The sequence below is a fragment of the Mirounga angustirostris genome, unplaced genomic scaffold (genome assembly GCF_029215605.1).
Source record: "Mirounga angustirostris isolate CCGP_5_RB_7025 unplaced genomic scaffold, mMirAng1.0.hap1 SCAF_7, whole genome shotgun sequence".
NCBI classification, from domain to species: domain Eukaryota; kingdom Metazoa; phylum Chordata; class Mammalia; order Carnivora; family Phocidae; genus Mirounga; species Mirounga angustirostris.
In genome coordinates, this window is record NW_026991715.1 from 74,434,224 (window position 1) to 74,454,085 (window position 19,862).

The window sequence follows — 19,862 nt, forward strand, 5'->3', positions numbered from 1 at the left end:
CAGTGTACACTCTGCCTTTGATTGTTACGTCTTTTTAGTTTCTTTTATTCCAAAAGAGCCGCCCTGACCTTTTAAAAAAAGGTATTGTGTTTTTTGAAAAGACCATGCCAGTTGTCTTGCAGAATATCCCACATTCTGAATTTTTCTGAGTACTTCCTTATGATAACTTCTATTTGATTCCTCTCTTCCCAACCAGGTTTCTTGAAAGCAGGACCTCTCAGAGCCTTCAATATGCTAAGTGCAAAACAACCCTCCAAGTGAACTCGTTTTAGGAACCTCTGCCCTCTTCGAAATAACCCTTTCTTTGGGAACTGTCCCCACTTTCAACACACACACACACTCACACACACACACACACAAACACACGGGGCTTCCAGCAGTCACATATGGACTTTGTAGCCTGACCTCTGGGGCTAGTCCATTAGAACCATCTCCTTGAAGACTAATACAGATTTAAGGGAGAAGAAGACTAGGAAAATCAGGACAAAATACTCAGTTTAGGTGAGTTCAAAAGTGATACCAAAAGTAGGATATTGGTAATGCCTACACTTCGAGGGAACAGGCAGTAGAAATGTGTTGAGTTGGGGCCCTAGAGCAGGCACAACCCAGATGACACACTAAAGTCAAGCCAGCTTGGACAATACCAGAGCAAGCATAGGTCTTGCTTAGATGTTGGTTGATGTCATGGAAGGTTAGCTTCTCTCAGGATCGTCCAACTAAAGGAAATTTTGTTTTGCACAGTGCCTCTTTTGGGAAGATCCAGGGGGGAAAAGCCTAGGCTAGAAAGCAAGGACAAAGTTAAAGGAAGGAAAGAAGGCACTCAGTTTGGCAAACAGTGCATATGGCAGATAAAGAGACCAACCTAAGCAGCAAGTTAACCTGTTAGAAACTCACCTAAGACTTCCTAGAAGGAACAGGGGCACAGCGGAAGGGACTGAAGCATCGAAGATATATTCTACCATATACAGGCAAAGCCCAGAACATTCCAGAGTTGAGGTAAGGCAATAGTTTTGAAGAGTATGTGGCAGAGGTATTTTTGCTCCCTAAGGCCTGAGGAAACCGGATTCAGAAGCATCAATAGCAGTGTCAGAACTATGCCACAAATTGATACCCCAGGTGGAGTAAAGGTGAGGAATACTGGGGAATCATCCCTGGCAGCATTTTGTATGAACCTAATCAATTCTATAACAAGATGAGGAGAAGTCAGACACTGTGTCAAGACTGACAATGCTGCTCTTAAGAAATGTGGAGACCCTGACACTAGACAGAGACACTTTTAATGCAGCACACACATGCCAGAAGCACTGGGCTCAGCAGAGTGTTAGACAGGACCACACAGTCCTTACCCCTTGGCCTCATGTGAGGGGAACTTCAAGTAGGCTAACACTCCTGGACTCCCTCCAGTGTTGGGGTGAGAGGGGCCAAATTAAAAACAAAACAAACAACAGCAGTCGAAACCAAAACATTCTCCCTGTTTGGGTTCTAAACCAATGTCTAGGGAGAAAATGAGGTTCAGAGATTAAATCCTCTTGCAGGTTAAAGCCCAAAGATAACAAAATCCAAAGAACTGCAGTTCAAAAATCAAAATTTCCTATCTTGTATGAAAAAATCAAAGACCTCCTTGATTGCTAATTCCACGTAGCCTCTGCTGGAGAGCCCCCTGAAGCATGGGGGATTTGTGGATCCTTCCTTCAGCAGCGGTAGCTGCTCATCGTGAAGAGATACTCCTTTAGGACCTCTGCGGTTCTATTTGTTCAATTCCCATTTTATGATGACCCTCACTCTTTTAAAGAGTTCAAAGTGTTAACAGGAAGCAGAACTTTATTGCAGCACTGGTTCCTCACCCACCTACGTAACTTAGGAGCCAAACCACACCCCACTCCTAGAACAAATGCCAAGCAAAACTATACTCTGAGAACCCAGTACTTGGTATCACCAAAGACTCTCTAGAAGACGCTTAGGATATGAGATAAGAAATGTGCTTGGTCTCGGCTTCCCCAGGATGGATGCCAGTTGGTGGATGCAGGTGGTCCAAATCTACAACCTGTGAGGTAAACTCAACTGGGAGAAATCCACTCATAAAAGGTTAATTTGGCATCATGTTTAGCAACTCTGGGCATGAGAAGAAGATCCATTTATGCATTTACCTGAGACAGAGTCAATTGAATTTGCCTTCTTACAAGTTTAGAAATTTTCAAAGGTGGAAGTCCCTGACTCTTTCTCTTCTTACAGGTGTCCTTCTCTTCTTACAGATCAAAAATTTCTTCATTGTCATTTCCATTCTGAGTCCTCCCACTTAATTGAGCAGGGCCTCTATGTTGGGCAATGGAGCTCTTGTGGAGCATGTATTTTCAGTCCTGTGCCTCGGTGACTGCTTCCAGCGACTTTGGCTAAGCAATCTGCCTCTAGGTATGCTTTCTCCAGTACCATCTGGACTCAACGAGATGGTGTGGAGTGACTTTGAGCATGTGACATCTACACGAATCCAAGGCTAGTTCTGCCATGCTTCCCTTTCTGGGCTAGAATGCAAATGGAATTTGCAGCAGCCCAGGCAGTGCCACCTACCCCAGGTGGAGTAAAGGTGAGGAATGCTGTCCTTTACCCCAGGTGGAGTAAAGGTGAGGAATACCCATGCTGTCATGGACAATTTCCAGTTAGATACTCATTAGCGCTCTGTAGCAGGCACAGAGTTCAGCCACCCTGCAGTTTAAATGTAGCTCAGGGTAGATCCAGGTCACAGTGGGCAGGGGGGGAGGCTCTCTTCAAGAAAAAGGATACAAAATAACAAATTTTAAAAATTAGGTATGAAAGTGAATACTCAGAATGTGCAAATAATTACAAAAAATACAAATATTAAAAACCAAACATAATAACAAAGTTATTAATTGCTAGACACACCACCATCATACTTTTTGCCTACAATTTTTGTCTCTCTACTCTTTACTCATCCCTTCACATAATAACAATTTTAAAATATTTTACATAAAGAGAATAGAAAGACAAGTGGATCTTTCCTATAGCATAGTTAATCTTTTTTTTTTAATTGGCAGAGAGCATAAAACAAATGGTAGTCTTAGTATAGGTTTGTGTACTTATAGACATAGGAATTATGATACATTCCATTTCATGTGCTTCCCATCAAGAAAGATATATGAATTTATAGTTTATAGGCTGTATTATTGAGTGCACCCCATGTGTACTGTCTATGAGAACAGAATCCTTTGCTTGCAATTTTGCCAAAAAGTCTAATGACATAAGACAAAATTTTCCATAGCATAGTTTCTGGCTCTACCTGTTTAAATCTTATTTCTCCTCCAAGACTTCCATATTCCCTGGGGCAGACACCACAGCCCATACTCACACTTTGATAGAACTCTGGCCTGCGTGCTAGCATATGAGGAGAGTCACCCCAGTGGGCACGGGGAGGATTTCTGGAGGCTGTTTTTACACTGGGACGGCCAGCAAAAACTTAACTATACACCACAATTGGCTGCAAACAATATAAATATATCCCACCAAACGCAAATTAAATACATTTCCAACTCAAATGCCTCTTAGCCAAATCCCCAAAATGCCTGCCGTGACAGAAGGAAAAGAGACAATGGCCTTCACCCACTGAAGTTAAGTCATCTTACTTTTGCACGTTTTTACAAAAATAGAGGACAACTATTCCTTTTCCTCTTCTCTTTCCCTCACAAACAATTCAGTCCTAAAGCCAGTAGGGAGGACAGGGCAGGGTAGACACCTATGCTGGCTCGGGGGTTGAGGGGACACAGAGTGGCTTAGAGAGGACAGACAGAGGCCAAGTGGGGTAGATGGCAACGTGGTAGTATAGTGAGTCTCCTTCAAGCTGAGTGAGAAGGGGAGAGAAGTGCAGCCCTACAGCGGCTCCGAATCCAGTCTGTGTGAAGTTCCTCCCAAAGACACATAATCTGAATCTCATCATAAAGACAGGTCAGCCAAACTGCAGTTGGGGGACAGTCTACAAAATATAGGACCTATAATCTTGGAAAATGTGAATGTCAGGAATGTTAGTGAAAGACTGAGAAACCATCCCAGACGAGGAAGCAAAACAGACATGACAACTAAATCAACTTGATTCTGAACTGGATTTGAGGATTAGATGTCAGGGTAACTTCCCGATTCTGAGGGCTGTATTGTGGTTATGCAGAAGAATGTCCTTGTTTGCAGGAAATACATACTAAGGCACTAGGGGCTGATGTGGCACCCGATTAGCAGCATACTTCTAAAATGGCTATTTCGATAGAGTTCCCTGTACTACTTTTGTGTAATTTTGTGTGCTTCCGAATTATAGTAAAAGGATATAAAGGATGACCGTGGGAACACATTAGTAGAGCTGCTCAGGACCTTGGAAAGGGCCCACACATGTGAGGGGATCTGAAGCTTATGTTTCATTAACTTCACTATCTCTAATTGCAGGAAATATTATTCCGTAAATACCAAGAGACATTTTTCCTGTAATTTAATCCTTGCCTTAGCTATGCCTGCCTTCTGAGGTCTTTCTGGCCTTCTTACCTTTGCTGAGAATGAATGTGGTAGAATGAGTATGTTCCCAACACGCTTCAAGGTCAAGGAGCAGCAGCCTGCACCCTGAGACCCACATTACCGAACGCCCTTCGCTGGGCCCACGGAGCTCTGTGCCTACTTGTTTAGCCTGGCTAGGTACTAATGGCCAGCATTTTGCTTGAGGCTCATTCCTGACAACCTGGTGTTCACTGACCATGCTCCCTTCTCCACTGCCTATTCACGGTCAGCATGTATATCATTTGCTTGATGCCCAGGACTTGGAGTTCCACTCGGAAGATAAAATTCACAGTGAGCAAGAAATCTTAAAACCTCCAACCTTCACTCCTTTTTTTTTTTTTTTTGTATGCTCAGCTCAGCCTTTTCCTTCTCCTTTCTGCAAAACTGGGTGCCTAATGAGAGTACAATCTGGTCCATCCTCTCAAGATGGACAGCTCTAAGGCAGAGGGCAGCAATTTGGGCATATAAACTTAATTCCGGAGATGTTAGCAAATCCATTTGGCTGCACATTTAAGCTATCCCAATCTAGATTTTTATTGTTAAATGAAGTTTACCCTTCTATCTCTTACTGTATCTCTCAGTTGGTTCCAAACTCAGGCAGGGAAAAAAAAGGGAGGGTGTTTTTTATTGGGTCCTGTTAAAGGTCAACACACATAAAAGATGATAGCACCTTCCAGAGTGGTGACAACAAATAAAGAAAAGCAGCACAATAATTTGAAGTATACCTTAGGAAGTAGAATTGACAGGACTCGGTGCTGGATTAGATATGGGGGGATACTTACAGGGGTCTCTAAGACCATATCATGTTTGGGGATTCACTAGAATGACTCATGCAATTCATTATATAGTTCTTCTCATGCTAAGATTATCATATGATATTATAAGGATACAAAGCTGGATAATAAGGAAAAAGGACACAGGTGGAAAATGGAAGAATCCAGGTGCAGGCTTCCTTATGTTCTCTCCCTCTCTGGAGGGGTAACACAGAGCTCACTCTTTTGCCAGCAATGAAAATGCAGAAAAAGGTGTGCAATGTTTTTGCCCAGAGAAGCTCGTTAAAGACTCAACACCCAAAGGTTTTTATTGGGAGGTGGTCATATAGGCACCCCTGCCTAGCACGTACCAAAGTTTTAGACTCCCAAAAGGAAAGCAGGTCATGGTCAACATAAACCATATTGTTTGTACAAACAGTTTAGTCACAGTGAGGCATCCTTATTATTTAGGGAAAATCTTGTATCAGTGTAGGGAACTATTTGCCAGCCAAATTCCCAGATGCCAGCCAGGGGCCAACCTTACAAGCAGAGCTTTATAAGGACAGCAGTCTTAGGTCAGCTATGTCAACTCTTTTCTGCACAGGAGAAGTGAGAAAAGGGCAGATGTGAGTATGGCATCCAGGTTTCTCCCTTTAGCATGTAGATGAACAGAGTTGTCACTTAGGGAGATGGAGGGAACAAAGGAAGTATAGGTTTACAGGAGAACATTAATATTTCAATCTTGAACACATAAAACTGAAAAGCAATGAGATGTCAGGTTAAATTATGCTTTGGTGCAATCATAAACAACCTCAGAATTTCAGTGGCTTAAACATAACAACTGTTTATTTCTCACTTGTTACATATCTTTCATGGCTTGGTGGAAGGTAGTCACTGGTCTCTGTTCCATATGGTCACTCAGGGACCCAGGCTAGTAGAGGTCCACCATCTAGAATGTCTGTGGTTGTGACAAAAAAAAAAAAAAAAGAGGGAGAGAGAGAGACACTGGAAAGGTGGAATAGGAGCTCTTCGATGCTTCAATCTAGGAGTGACACATGGCATATTCGCCCACTACCCACTGGCCAAAAGTAGTCACAATCACTATGGGAAATGTGGGGTAGCAGATGGGATATTTGGTGAACACCATTGTTTCTGCCACAATATCCAGGTAGGAATGTCACATAGGTATCCACAACAAATGAATATCATGGGGACTTCCAGTTAGAAGTCATTAAGCAGATAGGTTGTATTTAAAGCCACCCTCACTTTCTCATTATCTGAATCCCACTAGCCTAATAAGAGCAGTGTTGTCAACCTTTGCTGGTTTGAAAGAACAGGAAATCCAGAGTGGTTGGTACTCTTCAAACCTACCTGTAGTGAAACTATCAGCACATTGATGTCTTCATTAGCTCACAAAGAGATTATAGTTTAGGATTGAAGGTAGGTTTTGAATGTCTCTAAGAGGAAGGGTTTGGTCCCCCAAAAGCCTGCCTAGACAGCCTGATGCTCAGAGCAGATGAGAGGGGCTCACAAAGGTGAGAAGGGACATTTAAAACTATTTTTAGACAAAGACACTGATGAGCAAGTTCACAGAGGAAAAGTTGTTTTCCGTGGTAAGTAATAAAACTCATGCCAGGGCTACCACTAGGTGTCAATAGTAGGAAAGGAAAAGATGAAAGAAAAAATGGAGGAAGGTTCTAGAGGAAGATGCAGATTGGTTCCAAGGAGAGAAAAGGTAGAAAGTGTCTCCACACTCCCCCTAAAGTTTTCCAGGCATTTCATATTATTACATAATTAACCCCATTAATACCTTAGGTGGAGATAAAAGACACTTTGCATTTCTCTCTCTCCCTCTTGTGTATTTATAGATGCATAACAACTGAGGTCTTCAGTTTATTAGAAATCAGATTTAAGGTCAATGAATCTAAGATATGTCTCATTTTAATGCCCAAATTATGCCAAGGCAAGAAAGAAGGACTTTTCATTAGAAACAGCAAACCTTATTTAGTCCTTCCATGGCACAAGCTAAAGACTGCTAGTACGCTCCATGTGCCATAAAATAATTTGCATGGTTAACAGACAATGTAAATTATAATAAGTCCAAATATATTTTATTATCACTTTGGTAAAGCAGTTCATCAAAACTAGATCGTTGGTTTTTGCTTGGATCAGTGAAATAAATGGCCAAAAGGGAAATTATCCCATAAAATAGTACTATCACCCTAAAACTATTGACCAGAATAGAAATCAAAAGAAACTAGCACTGGAGGTAAATCCATTATTTGGGGTTTCTCAAATTCTTAATGTTGAGGCTTATAGAAAAAATGGTATTTGCATGGCACACTGAGGTAAATGGACAAGGCCCCTAGGTTTCAGCTGCCTGAGACCCATTGGGCCACTCTAGGATCTGAGATCAGTATTTAGGATATTAAATATAGATCGTGGTTTTCAACCTCGAGTTCACACTGCAGTCACTTGGGAAGTTAGAAAAAATATCAGCAGGAGGCCTGCTTCTCCCTCTCCCATTCTCCCTGCTTGTGTTCCCTCTCTCACTGTGTCTCTCTCTGTCAAATAAATAAATAAAATCTTAAAAAAAAAAAAAAAAAAAGCACAGCATTAGAAGACAGTCAAGGACACTTCTTAAAAACATTCCAGATTCAACTTGCTTCCAGCTTTGAACACAAGAAGGAAGTGGGGTTTTGTTTGTTTCTTTTTAACTCGGAAAGTGCAGGAAAAAAGTTGCAATGTTCAAAAAATTAAAGTGAAAACCAACCACCACCTCCAATGCAACCACTGTTAAGTTTTTAAAAAGACTTTTTATAAAAAGCTTATGTACAAACATACCTATTTGTATCTTGAGAAATAATTTTTATTTACACTAAAGTATTGTGTATTGTATACTTTCTTTTTTAACATTCAATACATTCATGAAATCTGGTCTGTGAGTATATGGCCACAAAGTAATTCCCATGTCCACACTGTATTTTATTTTACCATCCTTCCCTCTTACTGATCACTTCAGCTATTCTTATTCTTTCCTTGCAATAAGCATCCTTATACATGGATTATATGCATCGTGAGGAACTTTTGGAAATTTTTTTATTAGGTAAATTCCTGAGAGTGAGATTGGTGCGTGCATTTAAAATGTGTACAAGGGGTGCCTGGCTAGCTCCATTGGAAGAGCCTGAGACTCTGGATCTCCAGCCCCGCATTGAGTGTATAGATCACATAAATAAGCAAATAAACTTAAAATGTGGATAAATGTGAGATTAACAAACATTTAAAAATAAATAAATAAATGCCACCTACGTTTGTCAAGCACTTTTACGACTATCAGTTCAGAGGTCGCAGCAGAGCACGTTTGGGGTCATCAGCCTGCAGTGCCACAGAGGCAGTCTCCGAGGCCAGCAGCTCTCGGGTCACGTGGGCGACTTCGCCCCGCCCCGCGGAGAGGCTCCGCGCGGCGGTCAGAACCTTGGCTGGCGCGAGAGCGATACGCGGATTCCGCGGCTGGCCGGTCTTGCGGAGGCGGGGCGAGGAACTCAAGGAAGGTAAGTCCTGTTCTCGCGCGGGGTTGGGCGCGGCTCGCGAGCGCCGCTGCTTCCGGCTGGACGGCCGGCCTGAGCTCTGGCTTCCGGCGGCGGCAGCGGCGGCGGCGGCGGCGGCGGCGGCCTGGAGGGGTCGAGGGGCTGTTGTCGGTCTTTGCTCCCGGCTCTTCTCAGGAAGGGCAAGCGTTCGTTAAGCGTTAACCTCCGGGCAGGCTTCCGCCCAGTTACAGCGAGGCCCGCCGAGCTTGTTCACCTTTGAGTCTGGACCCACGCGGGACCCGCCTCCTGGGTGGGGCAGGAGGGGCGTTTTTAAAAAACTAGCTTTCCCGGCATTTGTGCGCGCTAAACCGGCCACGGGGTTTCTGCAGCCCCGGCCGTCGTAGATATTCCTCTCCCGAAGTCTGCAGGTGGAGCAGTCCACCGCATCAGGACAGCCACGCGTAGACTGTGAGACTGCTTGTGGTTCCTGAGCGCCTCTCTGTAACTACCGTAGACCGTCATTACTAAAATGTTAAATACAGCTTGAAGTCATGCGTTGGTAAATTGTCGGAGCTGGAAGGACCGTAGAGATGACAGCTAACATGATTGGAGCGTTTCCCGCGAGCGGGTCCTGCTCTAAAACACTTGATGTGTGGTGAAGCATTTATTCCTCACCGCAGCCTCTGTGGCCGACCTTTTTTACACGCAGACTGCAGCACAGCGAGATTAAGCAACTTGCCCCAATTCACACAGCAGGGATACAAACCCAGATGAACTCACCTGGTGATCACAGATCTCTAATAGCAGGGACGATGGTAGCGGATCCCAGAGCAGCTCCGTGACTTTATATGATTAGGGAACTGTTCCGTTTTAAACATCTGTTGACACAACTCTTGCACATTAGCATTCCTAAATTAAAAAAAAAAAAAAAACATTAAGAACCGTGTTTGGAGATACACATATATACGTTCACAGGTATCTTTTATTTTGCTAAAAGGTTTTGTATCTTTAAGACAGTTTACTTGCAGGCCACATGTTTTTATAAACCTGTGGATTGCTACTTAGATGAAATGTTAAGATTTATATACCAGTGTTCACCGAATTTAGACTCAGAAGATACAGGTATGAATCTTGACTGCTACTTTTATGGTTTTAGGAAACCTTTTGTTAAAGAGGATCCTTTACCTTTAGTTTCCTCATCTGGAAAATAAACTATTTGCCCCTGGGAGGTTTTGCGAGGATTAATGAACTCAGGTATGCAAACAGAGACAAGAGGTTGGCACTCACTGAAGGATAACTAGTTTTACCTACTATTGTTCTGCCATCCAAAGATATAAAACTACTATCTGAGGCATTTCTCTTCTTTGAACTAAAAGCAAGGGTGTCACCCCGGAGTAATGCATTCTGATAATGTCTAGGCGGAGGCCGCAGACTTAGTAAAAGCACCTTTGTCAGAGCTCAAGAGGAGTAACAAGTAAGTTCCTTTAATTTCATGTCTCTTTTGTCTCCAATGTCTTACGGAAACATAATTTTTTTTTAATTCAACCTATGCTGGAAAGGTATTTGATAGAGACTGATGATCCATTTAGCTAATCTGTAATTTTATATGGTGCTAGCACCTTTAGAAACTTATTTGAGGCACAGGCCAAAAAACATTTAAGGGGAAAACGGAGCAAAATGCCTAAATTTTTCAGAAGTAACTTTTCTTCATTTAGCCCCCAAACTGTATAGACCAGTTAATTTTTCACTTTCTTTTTATTTAATTAAGATTCTGCTATCTTAAAGTCGATTCAAAATAGAGGAAATATGTGGGAGCATATGAATAGTGCATCAAAGTAATAGTAATTAAGGTGAACACATTGACTCTTGTTATTGCCTGAATGGACTGTGATAGTCACAATACTTAATTAAGAATAATGTGGGTGTTAATTATAAATATTACCAGATATCATAAGTAAATATGACCATTATTTGAGATACGATAATACTTTCCTAAGCAAAATGCAAGAGTAATCATAGTTCTCTGAAACCTTTATCGTTGAGCCCAGCGTTCTCTGCTCATTTCTTATCAGCTCCTGCAAAGTTCACTGCAGTTTTCCTTGGTTGGGGTGCAAACCCTGCTAAAAACTCTGTGTTCGAAGAGACTGAAACTTGAAGGATTGTATTTCGTTCTCATTTATTTGGAAATGGGGGAGAACTTAATTAACTTTTGATGCTATTCCACATCTCATGTATTTTGTTACTTGCTTGATACTAGTATTTCTTTTCTAATTTTTTGCCTGGAAAAAGAAAAGTAAATATTCATTTATTTCCTTTTCTAGTGCCAAGTTTTAAATAAGCTGAACGAAATTCCTCAAATAGTCCATTCATGGTCTAAGTGCACAGTCACATTTTCTGAGGATAGAAAGTGCCATTTATATCCCCTCTTTCTTGGTTTTTGGATCATTCGCTATATAAATATAAAGTAGGATACAACATTTAACTTAAATGTTAAAAGAGTAATTTTAAATATAATATTTTGAGACATTTAAGAAAGTTTGTGTTTACTATCACCTTGCTTTTCTTTATAAATTTACTCAATCTGCATATATCCATTATATATTGTTTTGTTTTGCCTGTTTTTGCACTTGGTAAAAATAGAAGCATACTCTGAATTCTTGAAAAAAATTTTCCTTTAAAGTTACATTTTTGAAATTAATCCAACTTGAGGTACCCAGACATTTTTTACTACTACATAGCATTCCACCGAATGAACATAAGAATTCTGCATTCTACGGTTGATGCATTTTGAGTTTTTTCCTGTCTTTTGCTTGTCTTGTGCATGTCTCCTGGTGTACCTGTGCGTGTTTCTCTGGAATATACTTAAAGGGGGATTAATGTATACTTTGGGTACCTGCCAATATCAAGCAAAACAAGATAACTGTTTAGAGTTGTAGTAATCCAGCCTTCTGTCAGCCATAGCTAATCCAGAAAATCATGACATAGTCCTCACTGACTTTTCGTAAACATACTATATTTTTGTTTTACACTGTAAAATAATTTTTAACTTTTTTGTTTGAGGATAGTTGACACATGATGTTACATTGGTTTCAGGTGTACAACATAGTGATTCAACTTCTCTATGCATTAAGTGATGCTCACCACAAGTGTAGCTACCATCTGTCACCATACAACACTATTACAGTATTACTGACTATATTCCCTTTGCTGTGTCTTTGATTCTCTTGACTTACTCATTCCATAACTGGGAGCCTGTATCTCCCACTCCCCTTTACCTATTTGCCATTCCCCGCTACTCCCTTCCCTTTGGCAGCCATCGAGTTCTCTCTATTTATAGGTCTGATTCTGCCTTCTGTTACTTTGTTTATTCATTTGACTGAAATCACATGTTATTTGTCTTTCTCAGCTTGACTGACTTATTGTGAAATAGTTTTTTTAAAATAGCACGTTCTTTTTTCCATCATTTAAAAAGTAACTAGGTTAGAACAAAAGTTAACAGTGCAAACTTCAGAGTACAAATTTGACATCTCTGTAATTTCCTAAGCTTGATTTGTGTAATGCTTTCCTTTATACCTTGAATTCAAAGTTCCTTCCTGCCGCTCCTCATCAACACACATGCACACACACAAACATCCCACTTCCTACACCTCAGTTTTAAAGCCCAGGCTTGCATAAGATCTAATATCTATCTTCCTTATGGCTCAGTTACCCTTCTCAAAATAGTAGCCTATAAATTCCTTCTTTCTAAAGCTCACTCCTAACACAGTCACATAGAGATTTTTTACTTCTAAATAATAATTTCTGTTTTACAAACTTATTTTTTAAATGATCATGCTCTTTTCCTCCCAACATTTCTAGACTTCCAATCAGTTATACAAGATTCAATAAATATTTAGAGAAGCCACCAGAAGGCCTGGAGACTCTTGATGCTGCCACGTAACAATTTTCCCTCTTGTTGCAGGGTGGGGGTTGGGTCTATAGTTTATAACCATTCTAACCTAGGTTCATCAAGGTCCAAGTGACCTTTTTAAAGAATTGCATATATGTGTTTGTATGTAAAATGTTAAACTCAGACTTGAGTGAAATTAAAAAGGTAGTTTCCTGTTACCAAGGAAAGGTACATCATCATTCTGTACAACTTCCTATGAATATGACAATATTACTGTATTTGAAGTGAACATGGATTTGGAAGGATCATCTTTCAAAATTAGAATATTTGAAGTTGACATGTGATTTATCATTTTGTTAAGTATCTTAAATTATAGGCAGTTATATTTTGTTTAATATCATGAGCATCCCATGGCAACCATCCTAATGTTTAACACCATCTGGATCTCTACAACTATCATGGGCCATCACTTTGATTCATTTCCTTTTCCTTTTCTATATGTAATTCCTTATCTTGTGTAAGGCAGAGTTGGATGCCTCTCAAGTTATCTGGAACTTTCTTTAGTTTCCCAATCTGATGAAATCCATAAAATAATAAAATTGTTAAAATGGAACTGAAATTGAAAATGTTGAGTAAGACCTAGCCTTGCCACAGCCTTAAGAATAGTTGTTACATTTTGTTTTGGAAAGCTTGTGTCAACATAAACATCTATTGAGATACTATGGCTGGAGAGTTATTTTGGATTGAAAATGATTATATATGGGGGCACCTGGGTGGCTCAGTCAGTTAAGAGCCTGCCTTCGGCTCAGGTCATGATCCCAGGGTACTGGAATTGAGCCCCACGTCAGGCTCCCTGCTCAGCGGGAAGCCTGTTTCTCCCTCTGCCCCTCCCCCTGCTCGTGCTCTCTCTTTCTCTCTCTCAAATAAATAAAATCTTTAAAAAAAAAAAAAAAGAAAGCTGGAGGCCCCAAAATATTAAACAAAAAAAATAAAATAAAATGAACATATATGCTATTTTTAAGGCTGACTGGTGCTTAATTTTGAATGTCAAATAATGGCTCCTAAATGTTATACTGTGATGAATACAAATCATTATTTTGATTCAAGGACTGGATCAGGGGTGCCTGGGTGGCTCAATCGGTTAAGGGTCCGACTCTTGATTTCGGCTCAGTTCATAATCTCTTGGTCCTGAGATCTAGCCCCAAGTCAGACTCTGTGCTTGGGGTTGGGGTAAGGAGTAGTCTGCTTGAGATTCTCCCTCTGCCCCTCCCCCCTCTCAAATAAATAAAATCTTTTTTTAAAAGAGGACTGGAAAAGACCTATGCAGAGTTGACCCTTGAGCCAGTGTCAATGAACAAGATTGAGAGATTTCTTAGTTTTGATTTTTCTCACTGTTCAATTTCTATTTTTGGCCAAAAAAGTATTTAAGAGTCTAATAGGAGACAAACTTTAAAAATACTAGGAAAAGAATAGTAATAATAATTCTGGATATAAACCATTGCTTGGATATTAACCAGTATTTGATTTCTAAGAGAGTGGAGGTTAAGGGAATAAGTGAAATTACAAGGAGAAAGGGGTATAGTGTAGGTCCAGCTCTTCATGAAAGAACCAGTCTTTTGGGACAGTTTCTTAGGAAGCCCACATTTTGTTCATGGATCATTCATTGTGTGACTAGGTGGCCAGTATTAGAATGGATTTTACCTCACTGCCTGCCTTTTTTGCTGGGTTACCACTTACTTGCCATTTGATGAGAATGTAGGATAGAGTAGTGAGCAGTGAGTGAATTTCATTTGATTAGCAATCGATTGGACACTCTGCTGGTCTTGGATCTCTTAGACCTCTCTTCATCTGACTTCTAAATGTTGATGTGCCTTGGGAATTGTATTAGACCTGTCTACACTCCCTCTCCAAGTGATTCCATTGAATTCGATAACTTGACAACTCCCAAATTTATCTCTCCAATGATCCTCAACTCTAGTTTCATATATCCGAGTGTAGACTTGATAGCGCTATCTGAATGTCTCTTAGGTGCCCCAAACTATGTGCAAAATATAGCTAATTCTTGAATTTCCATTTCTGAAAATACCACTTCTTTTTCAGTCTTTCCTGTCACAGTCACAATTTACAATTGATTGCACAAAACTAAAACCTGGGAGGCACCCTTATTTATTTTTCTGTATTCCTTTATTCCAGTTCATGAGCCCAACCTCTCTGGACCTCACTCAGTTTACTGACTGTACAATTAAAGTAATACCTTTTTGTAATAATATGTTGGGAGATTGAATGAGTTAAATAAATGTAAAGTCTTTAAACAGTGCTTGACATGTAGTTAGCACAGTGTGATTGTAGCTACTGATGCTGCTATTGTTGTTATTACTTTTTACTGTTTTACTATTACTCCCCCAACAGAGTCAACACCTTGATCCAAACCACCATATTCTCTCCCATGGACCACTGCAATGGCTTTCTGATTTCTGTGCTTCCTTCTTATTTTGCTACAATCTATTCTCCACACAGCGAGGGCATTCTTTTAAAAATAGATCATGTCACCCTTCCCTGCTTTACACCCTTTAGTGTCTTCCCATTGCTCTTAGAATAAAATCCGTACACAGCGCTGCATGACCTAGCTCCTATCTGTCTCACCAAGCTCACTCGTTATGCTCCAGTCTCCTATCTGTTCCTCAAATTAACCAAGCCTCCTCCCCCCACCTCCCCCTTTCCTCAGGCTTTCATGTACCTTCAGCCTGGAATGCTCTTCCTTCAGCTCTTAAAATGTCTAGTTCATTTGCATTGGGGGGGGGGGTTCCAGCTCAACTGTCATTTCAGAGTCACCTCCCCAGTCTTTTCTTTGCAAAATGGCCTCCCCTTTAATCTCTCATATTGCGTAGTCCATTTTCTTCATGGCTATTATAGTACTGTCTAATTATCTCATTTGTGTATTTGTTTACTGGTGTTTGTGGTTGATCTCGCCAACTAGAATATAATATCCAGAGGACAGAGACCTGATCTGATTTACTTCCTTGAAGTGCCAGTCACATAGTACATGTTCAGAAAATATTTATCAAATGAATGATAATCTCTGACAAGGAAAGAGAACTTTGCAAAAGGAGAATCTGAAGATCCACTGTTGAAATTTTTCTTTTGAAATTTTGTAATTCTGTGCTAAAGATTATTTTCAGTAGTCATGTCTTGAGAATTTTGCTTGCTTGCTTTTTAGACATTTATTCCTCTCTAAATAGATTACAGAGAAACTTGTCCATCAGTGACCCAAAGAAAAAAGTAGGTTGTGATTAGATGTTATCATAAGCTTTTATTTTCTTTCATATAATAAAGGGTTGAAGTAGTGCTGGTCCAAGATAATGGTCGAGGTACATATATGATCTCATGCCCAAATGCTGTAGGCAGCCTCTTTCCTGTCCACCATATTGGGGAGTGAGTTTGCCTTATGCCAGTTGTGAAACTGGATATTGTTCAGATGGTTGAAGATTCCCATTCTCCAGCAGAGGGCAGAAACCATGCAGGGATATCCAAAAATGTAATTATTTAAGAAATAAAAAGTAAAGTCACCTGAGTGATCTCAGTTTGTGTCTTGTGATTTTTATTTCACTATGTACAAAGATTCAAAATGTGCTCTTGCCTAGGGAAGAAAGTTCTTTGTCAACTCTAAGATAATATTATACATCATTCTTTACACTTTTTGAAAGTTATAGACCACCACAGTCTCTATCCTGAGACAGGGAAGAAAAGCAGGAATGTTTCCAGAAAATTTGGGATAACAACTCTAATGGAAAGAGGGTGGGGATAAGAAGAAAGATTTGGGGTTAGGAGTGGAGAAAGAAAAAATATAGCAGTTCTTGGCAAAACAGGATATATAGTTTTATTCAGAAACTGTCATAGCATAAAATAAAAACCCCCAAATGGGAGGCCCTCAGGAAAATCCTCTACAAGGCCTGACAGTCCTGACACTGATGTATCTTGATGTTTCCTTCTCACATGGAATTAACAGACTATGACTATGTTCTTAAAGTATATATAAGGTCTCTTTGAAAGGGTTCCTTTCAAAAAAGTAGCCTGAATATCTGCACTGAGAAAAAATATATTTAGAGTACCTGAAAATTCTCTACTAAAACTTCTTTGTTTAGAAATATGGGTTTATATACTTATATAAATTAATTGAAGAGAAAGCCATCTCTTTGAATTCCCAAATAAGGCAGAAGAAACTAATGTTAATTTCCGTCTGAGTTAAGAAAATGAAATGTGCCCATTCATACCTATCTCCTTGTACTAGAATAGTTACCTGATTGATTTCTAAGACTGGCTGTCCACTGCAGGCAAAATCAAATGAGTCATCTCAACCAAGAGATCCAAGACTATTCAGAATATCAAAGATTCCTACCTGTAGGAGAAGGCTGAAAACAACACTGATAACTGGGTGGTGTTTAGCATTGAAATGATAGGGAATAAAAGAACAGTGAAACTTCAGTCTCTGGGTCTTGGGACTTCTGAAATATCCATCTTACACATTGAAATGAATCTAAGTCCAGCCTCAAAGTGGGGAGTCTTCCCTAATTTGGGCAAGCTTTAAGAGTCTCTAACTCAAAATCGTGACTAACTATAATTCAGTATTTATGAATGTTTTATTTTTATATAGCTATAAAAAAGCCTCCATCAATCTTAAAGAATTTAAATATATATATATAATGATCTCTGTGAGTTAAGTTGTAGCCAAACTTGTTGAAGACTACTTGCTTTTTTTTTTTTCTTTTGTTCAACTAGCATGGATCTTGATGGCTCTGAACAAGATCCTGAAATGAAGGAATATTCTTCTGTCTATGTTGGCAGAGAAGAGGACATTAAAAAATCTGAAAGAATGACAGCTGTTGTCCATGATAGAGAAGTGGTCATTTTCTACCACAAAGGAGAATATCATGCTATGGATATTCGCTGTTACCGTAAGAGTTTATTTTTCATTTGTAAACCTTGTATATTTGTTTACTAACCACAAAACTAACAAAATTTCAGGCTTTTTTTTTTTCTTAGTGACTAGATGTAATATTCAATTTCTTTTCAGACTCAGGAGGACCTTTACATTTGGGAGATATAGAGGTATGTAAAATTAAATCTACCCTCTACAAATTCACATATTTCTTATTTATATTCTTTATTTCATTCTGTATGCAAAAATAATTTATATTTGGGTTTGAACTGTATTTTAATGCTTTGAGTATAATTGCTAATATTCCAGGAATTCACAGTCCTACAATGTAAAGAAAACTATTTCACAGATAAATAGGGGAAGTATGCATGGCTTCTGACCTTGCCATTATACTCTGAGGTATCTACCCTACAGATATCATTGCACAAATGTTCAAGTATATATATGGGAGAGGTTTACTGTGGCATTATTTGTTGCAATGAAAAATTGAAGGCAACCTAAATGTTTAACAATAGGAAACAGTTTAAATAAACTGAATAGCCATGCTATGGAAAACTATGTAACAACTGCCTCATTAATTTATGAGGCAGATCTGTATGTGTTGGTATGGAGGGATGTCAGCAATATATTTTTGAGTGAAAACAAGTCATAGAATGATAGGTCTAATGAAATCCCACTTTTTAAATAAAAAATAATATTCACTTTGTACTTTATACACTTCTACACAGTTTGAGTTTTTTCAGTGAGTATATACTACGTGAATAATGTAGTAAAAATATAAATATGTATATTTTAAAAAGGAAACCACACACTGAAGGCTTATTTGAGGAAGGAATGCGGGAACTTACTTCTTTGCATTCCCAAACTGGCTAGCTGCCTAATTTCTTGTTTTCTACTTCATAAAACTGATCTTTCTCTATTCCTCCCCTTCCCGCCACCCCCCACCCCCAACTGGTACAAAATACAAGGTGAAACTTAGAATTCCACTCTCTATATACTTCATATCTACCTACTTCCACACCTGTCCTCATTCATGTTAAAGGACATATGTGTGCTTAAATAATGAACATGAATTTATGAATTAAGAAAATGTGGTGTTTGTTGACTGGTCTGTGGGGGTACAATATCAGTATTACTGCACTTCTGGGGTAGAGAAACAAATGTAAGCACCTGGTGATGATAATGTGAAAGAATTTCCTTCCGTTTTGGACCATAATGAGACCTGTAAGACTTTGCTACTTAAAGTGTGGTCTATAGATCAGCAACATTGGTGTCATCTGGGAGCTTCTTGAAAATACAGAATCTTGTGCCCTACCATCGGACTACTGAATTTAAACAAGATCTGCATTTAAACAAGATCCAGATGATTCCCATGTTCTTTAAAATTTGAGAAGCACTGACTTAAGACAGTTAAAAAGTTGGGAATTGACTACTTTGGATCACAAATTGCTCTTCAGTTAACATATACACTTATGCCTTTAGTAACCTCTTTTAAATTTATATTTGAAGCTTACCATTCTTCCAGCAGCTAGTGAAAACTCCTTTAGAAGCACTTGATGCCCTTGCCCCATTTCTGTCAAGGAAGTGACATTAACATCTAATAGATAACATCATAGCTTCAGTCACATGGTATAGTTGCCGAGCTCATTTTCTGATAGAGTTCTAACACACTGGGTTTATAATCAAATGCAGTAGGGACTTGATGACTGCTAAGATTAGGTTCTGCCTTATGCTGAATAATTTGTAAATGGGAGGAAAAAAGAGAAGCTGGCCTGTTCTTTAACCTGGTTTTTCTGCAATAGAATCTGTTCTGAGTCTGAGATTTATCGTGAATGTTGGAAATATCAGACTATTAAATCATTTATTTCCTTTCCCAGGATTTTGATGGACGACCATGTATAGTTTGCCCCTGGCATAAATACAAAATTACCTTGGCAACAGGAGAAGGACTGTATCAGTCTATAAATCCTAGAGATCCATCAGCAAAACCCAAGTGGTGTTCCAAAGGAGTAAAGCAGAGGATTCATACAGTGACGGTGGACAATGGGAATATTTATGTGACTCTTTCTAATGACTCTTTTAAGTGTGACTCTGATTTTTATGCCACTGGAGACTTCAAAGTAATTCGGAGTTCTTTCTGATAAAACGATATGGCAATGAAAAATGTTGTGTATGTTTTGAATATATTAGAATAATTGTGCTTCAATACCAAA

At 39.5% G+C, this 19,862-nt stretch overlaps 2 protein-coding genes across 7 annotated transcripts in view; one reads left to right on the forward strand and one right to left on the reverse strand.

The window, feature by feature from the left end:
* SKIC3 (SKI3 subunit of superkiller complex) overlaps positions 1–8,788 on the reverse strand; it is a 157,760-nt gene extending 148,972 nt beyond the window's left edge. For both annotated transcript variants that reach the window (XM_064596393.1, XM_064596392.1), the window contains exon 1: positions 8,607–8,788. The gene's annotated coding sequence lies outside the window, so the exon portion shown is untranslated. The remainder of the gene's footprint in view (positions 1–8,606) is intronic.
* On the forward strand, positions 8,748–19,813 carry RFESD (Rieske Fe-S domain containing). 5 transcript variants are annotated; one of them, XM_064596409.1, is made up of 5 exons: positions 8,920–9,799; positions 10,243–10,298; positions 17,490–17,665; positions 17,785–17,819; positions 19,527–19,813. In XM_064596409.1, exons 3-5 carry the CDS (start codon positions 17,491–17,493, stop codon positions 19,788–19,790), a joined length of 474 nt encoding a protein of 157 aa, XP_064452479.1. In that variant the 5' UTR covers positions 8,920–9,799; positions 10,243–10,298; position 17,490; the 3' UTR covers positions 19,791–19,813. The 5 variants fall into 5 exon arrangements, with proteins under 5 accessions (XP_045754869.1, XP_064452479.1, XP_064452478.1 ...); XM_064596408.1 differs by having other exon boundaries at positions 8,920–9,134; positions 10,201–10,298; XM_064596410.1 differs by having other exon boundaries at positions 8,920–9,134.
* The last annotated feature ends 49 nt before the right edge of the window (positions 19,814–19,862 follow it).

What these genes read in the sequence shown, in the direction of transcription:
- RFESD (XM_045898913.2), top strand. Translation starts at nt 17,491, where the DNA reads ATGGATCTTGATGGCTCTGAACAAGATCCTGAAATGAAGGAATATTCT. An exon ending in TATGGATATTCGCTGTTACC is followed by an intron (nt 17,666 to 17,784) that starts GTAAGAGTTTAT and finishes ATTTCTTTTCAG; the next exon opens with ACTCAGGAGGACCTTTACAT. An exon ending in TACATTTGGGAGATATAGAG is followed by an intron (nt 17,820 to 19,526) that starts GTATGTAAAATT and finishes TTCCTTTCCCAG; the next exon opens with GATTTTGATGGACGACCATG.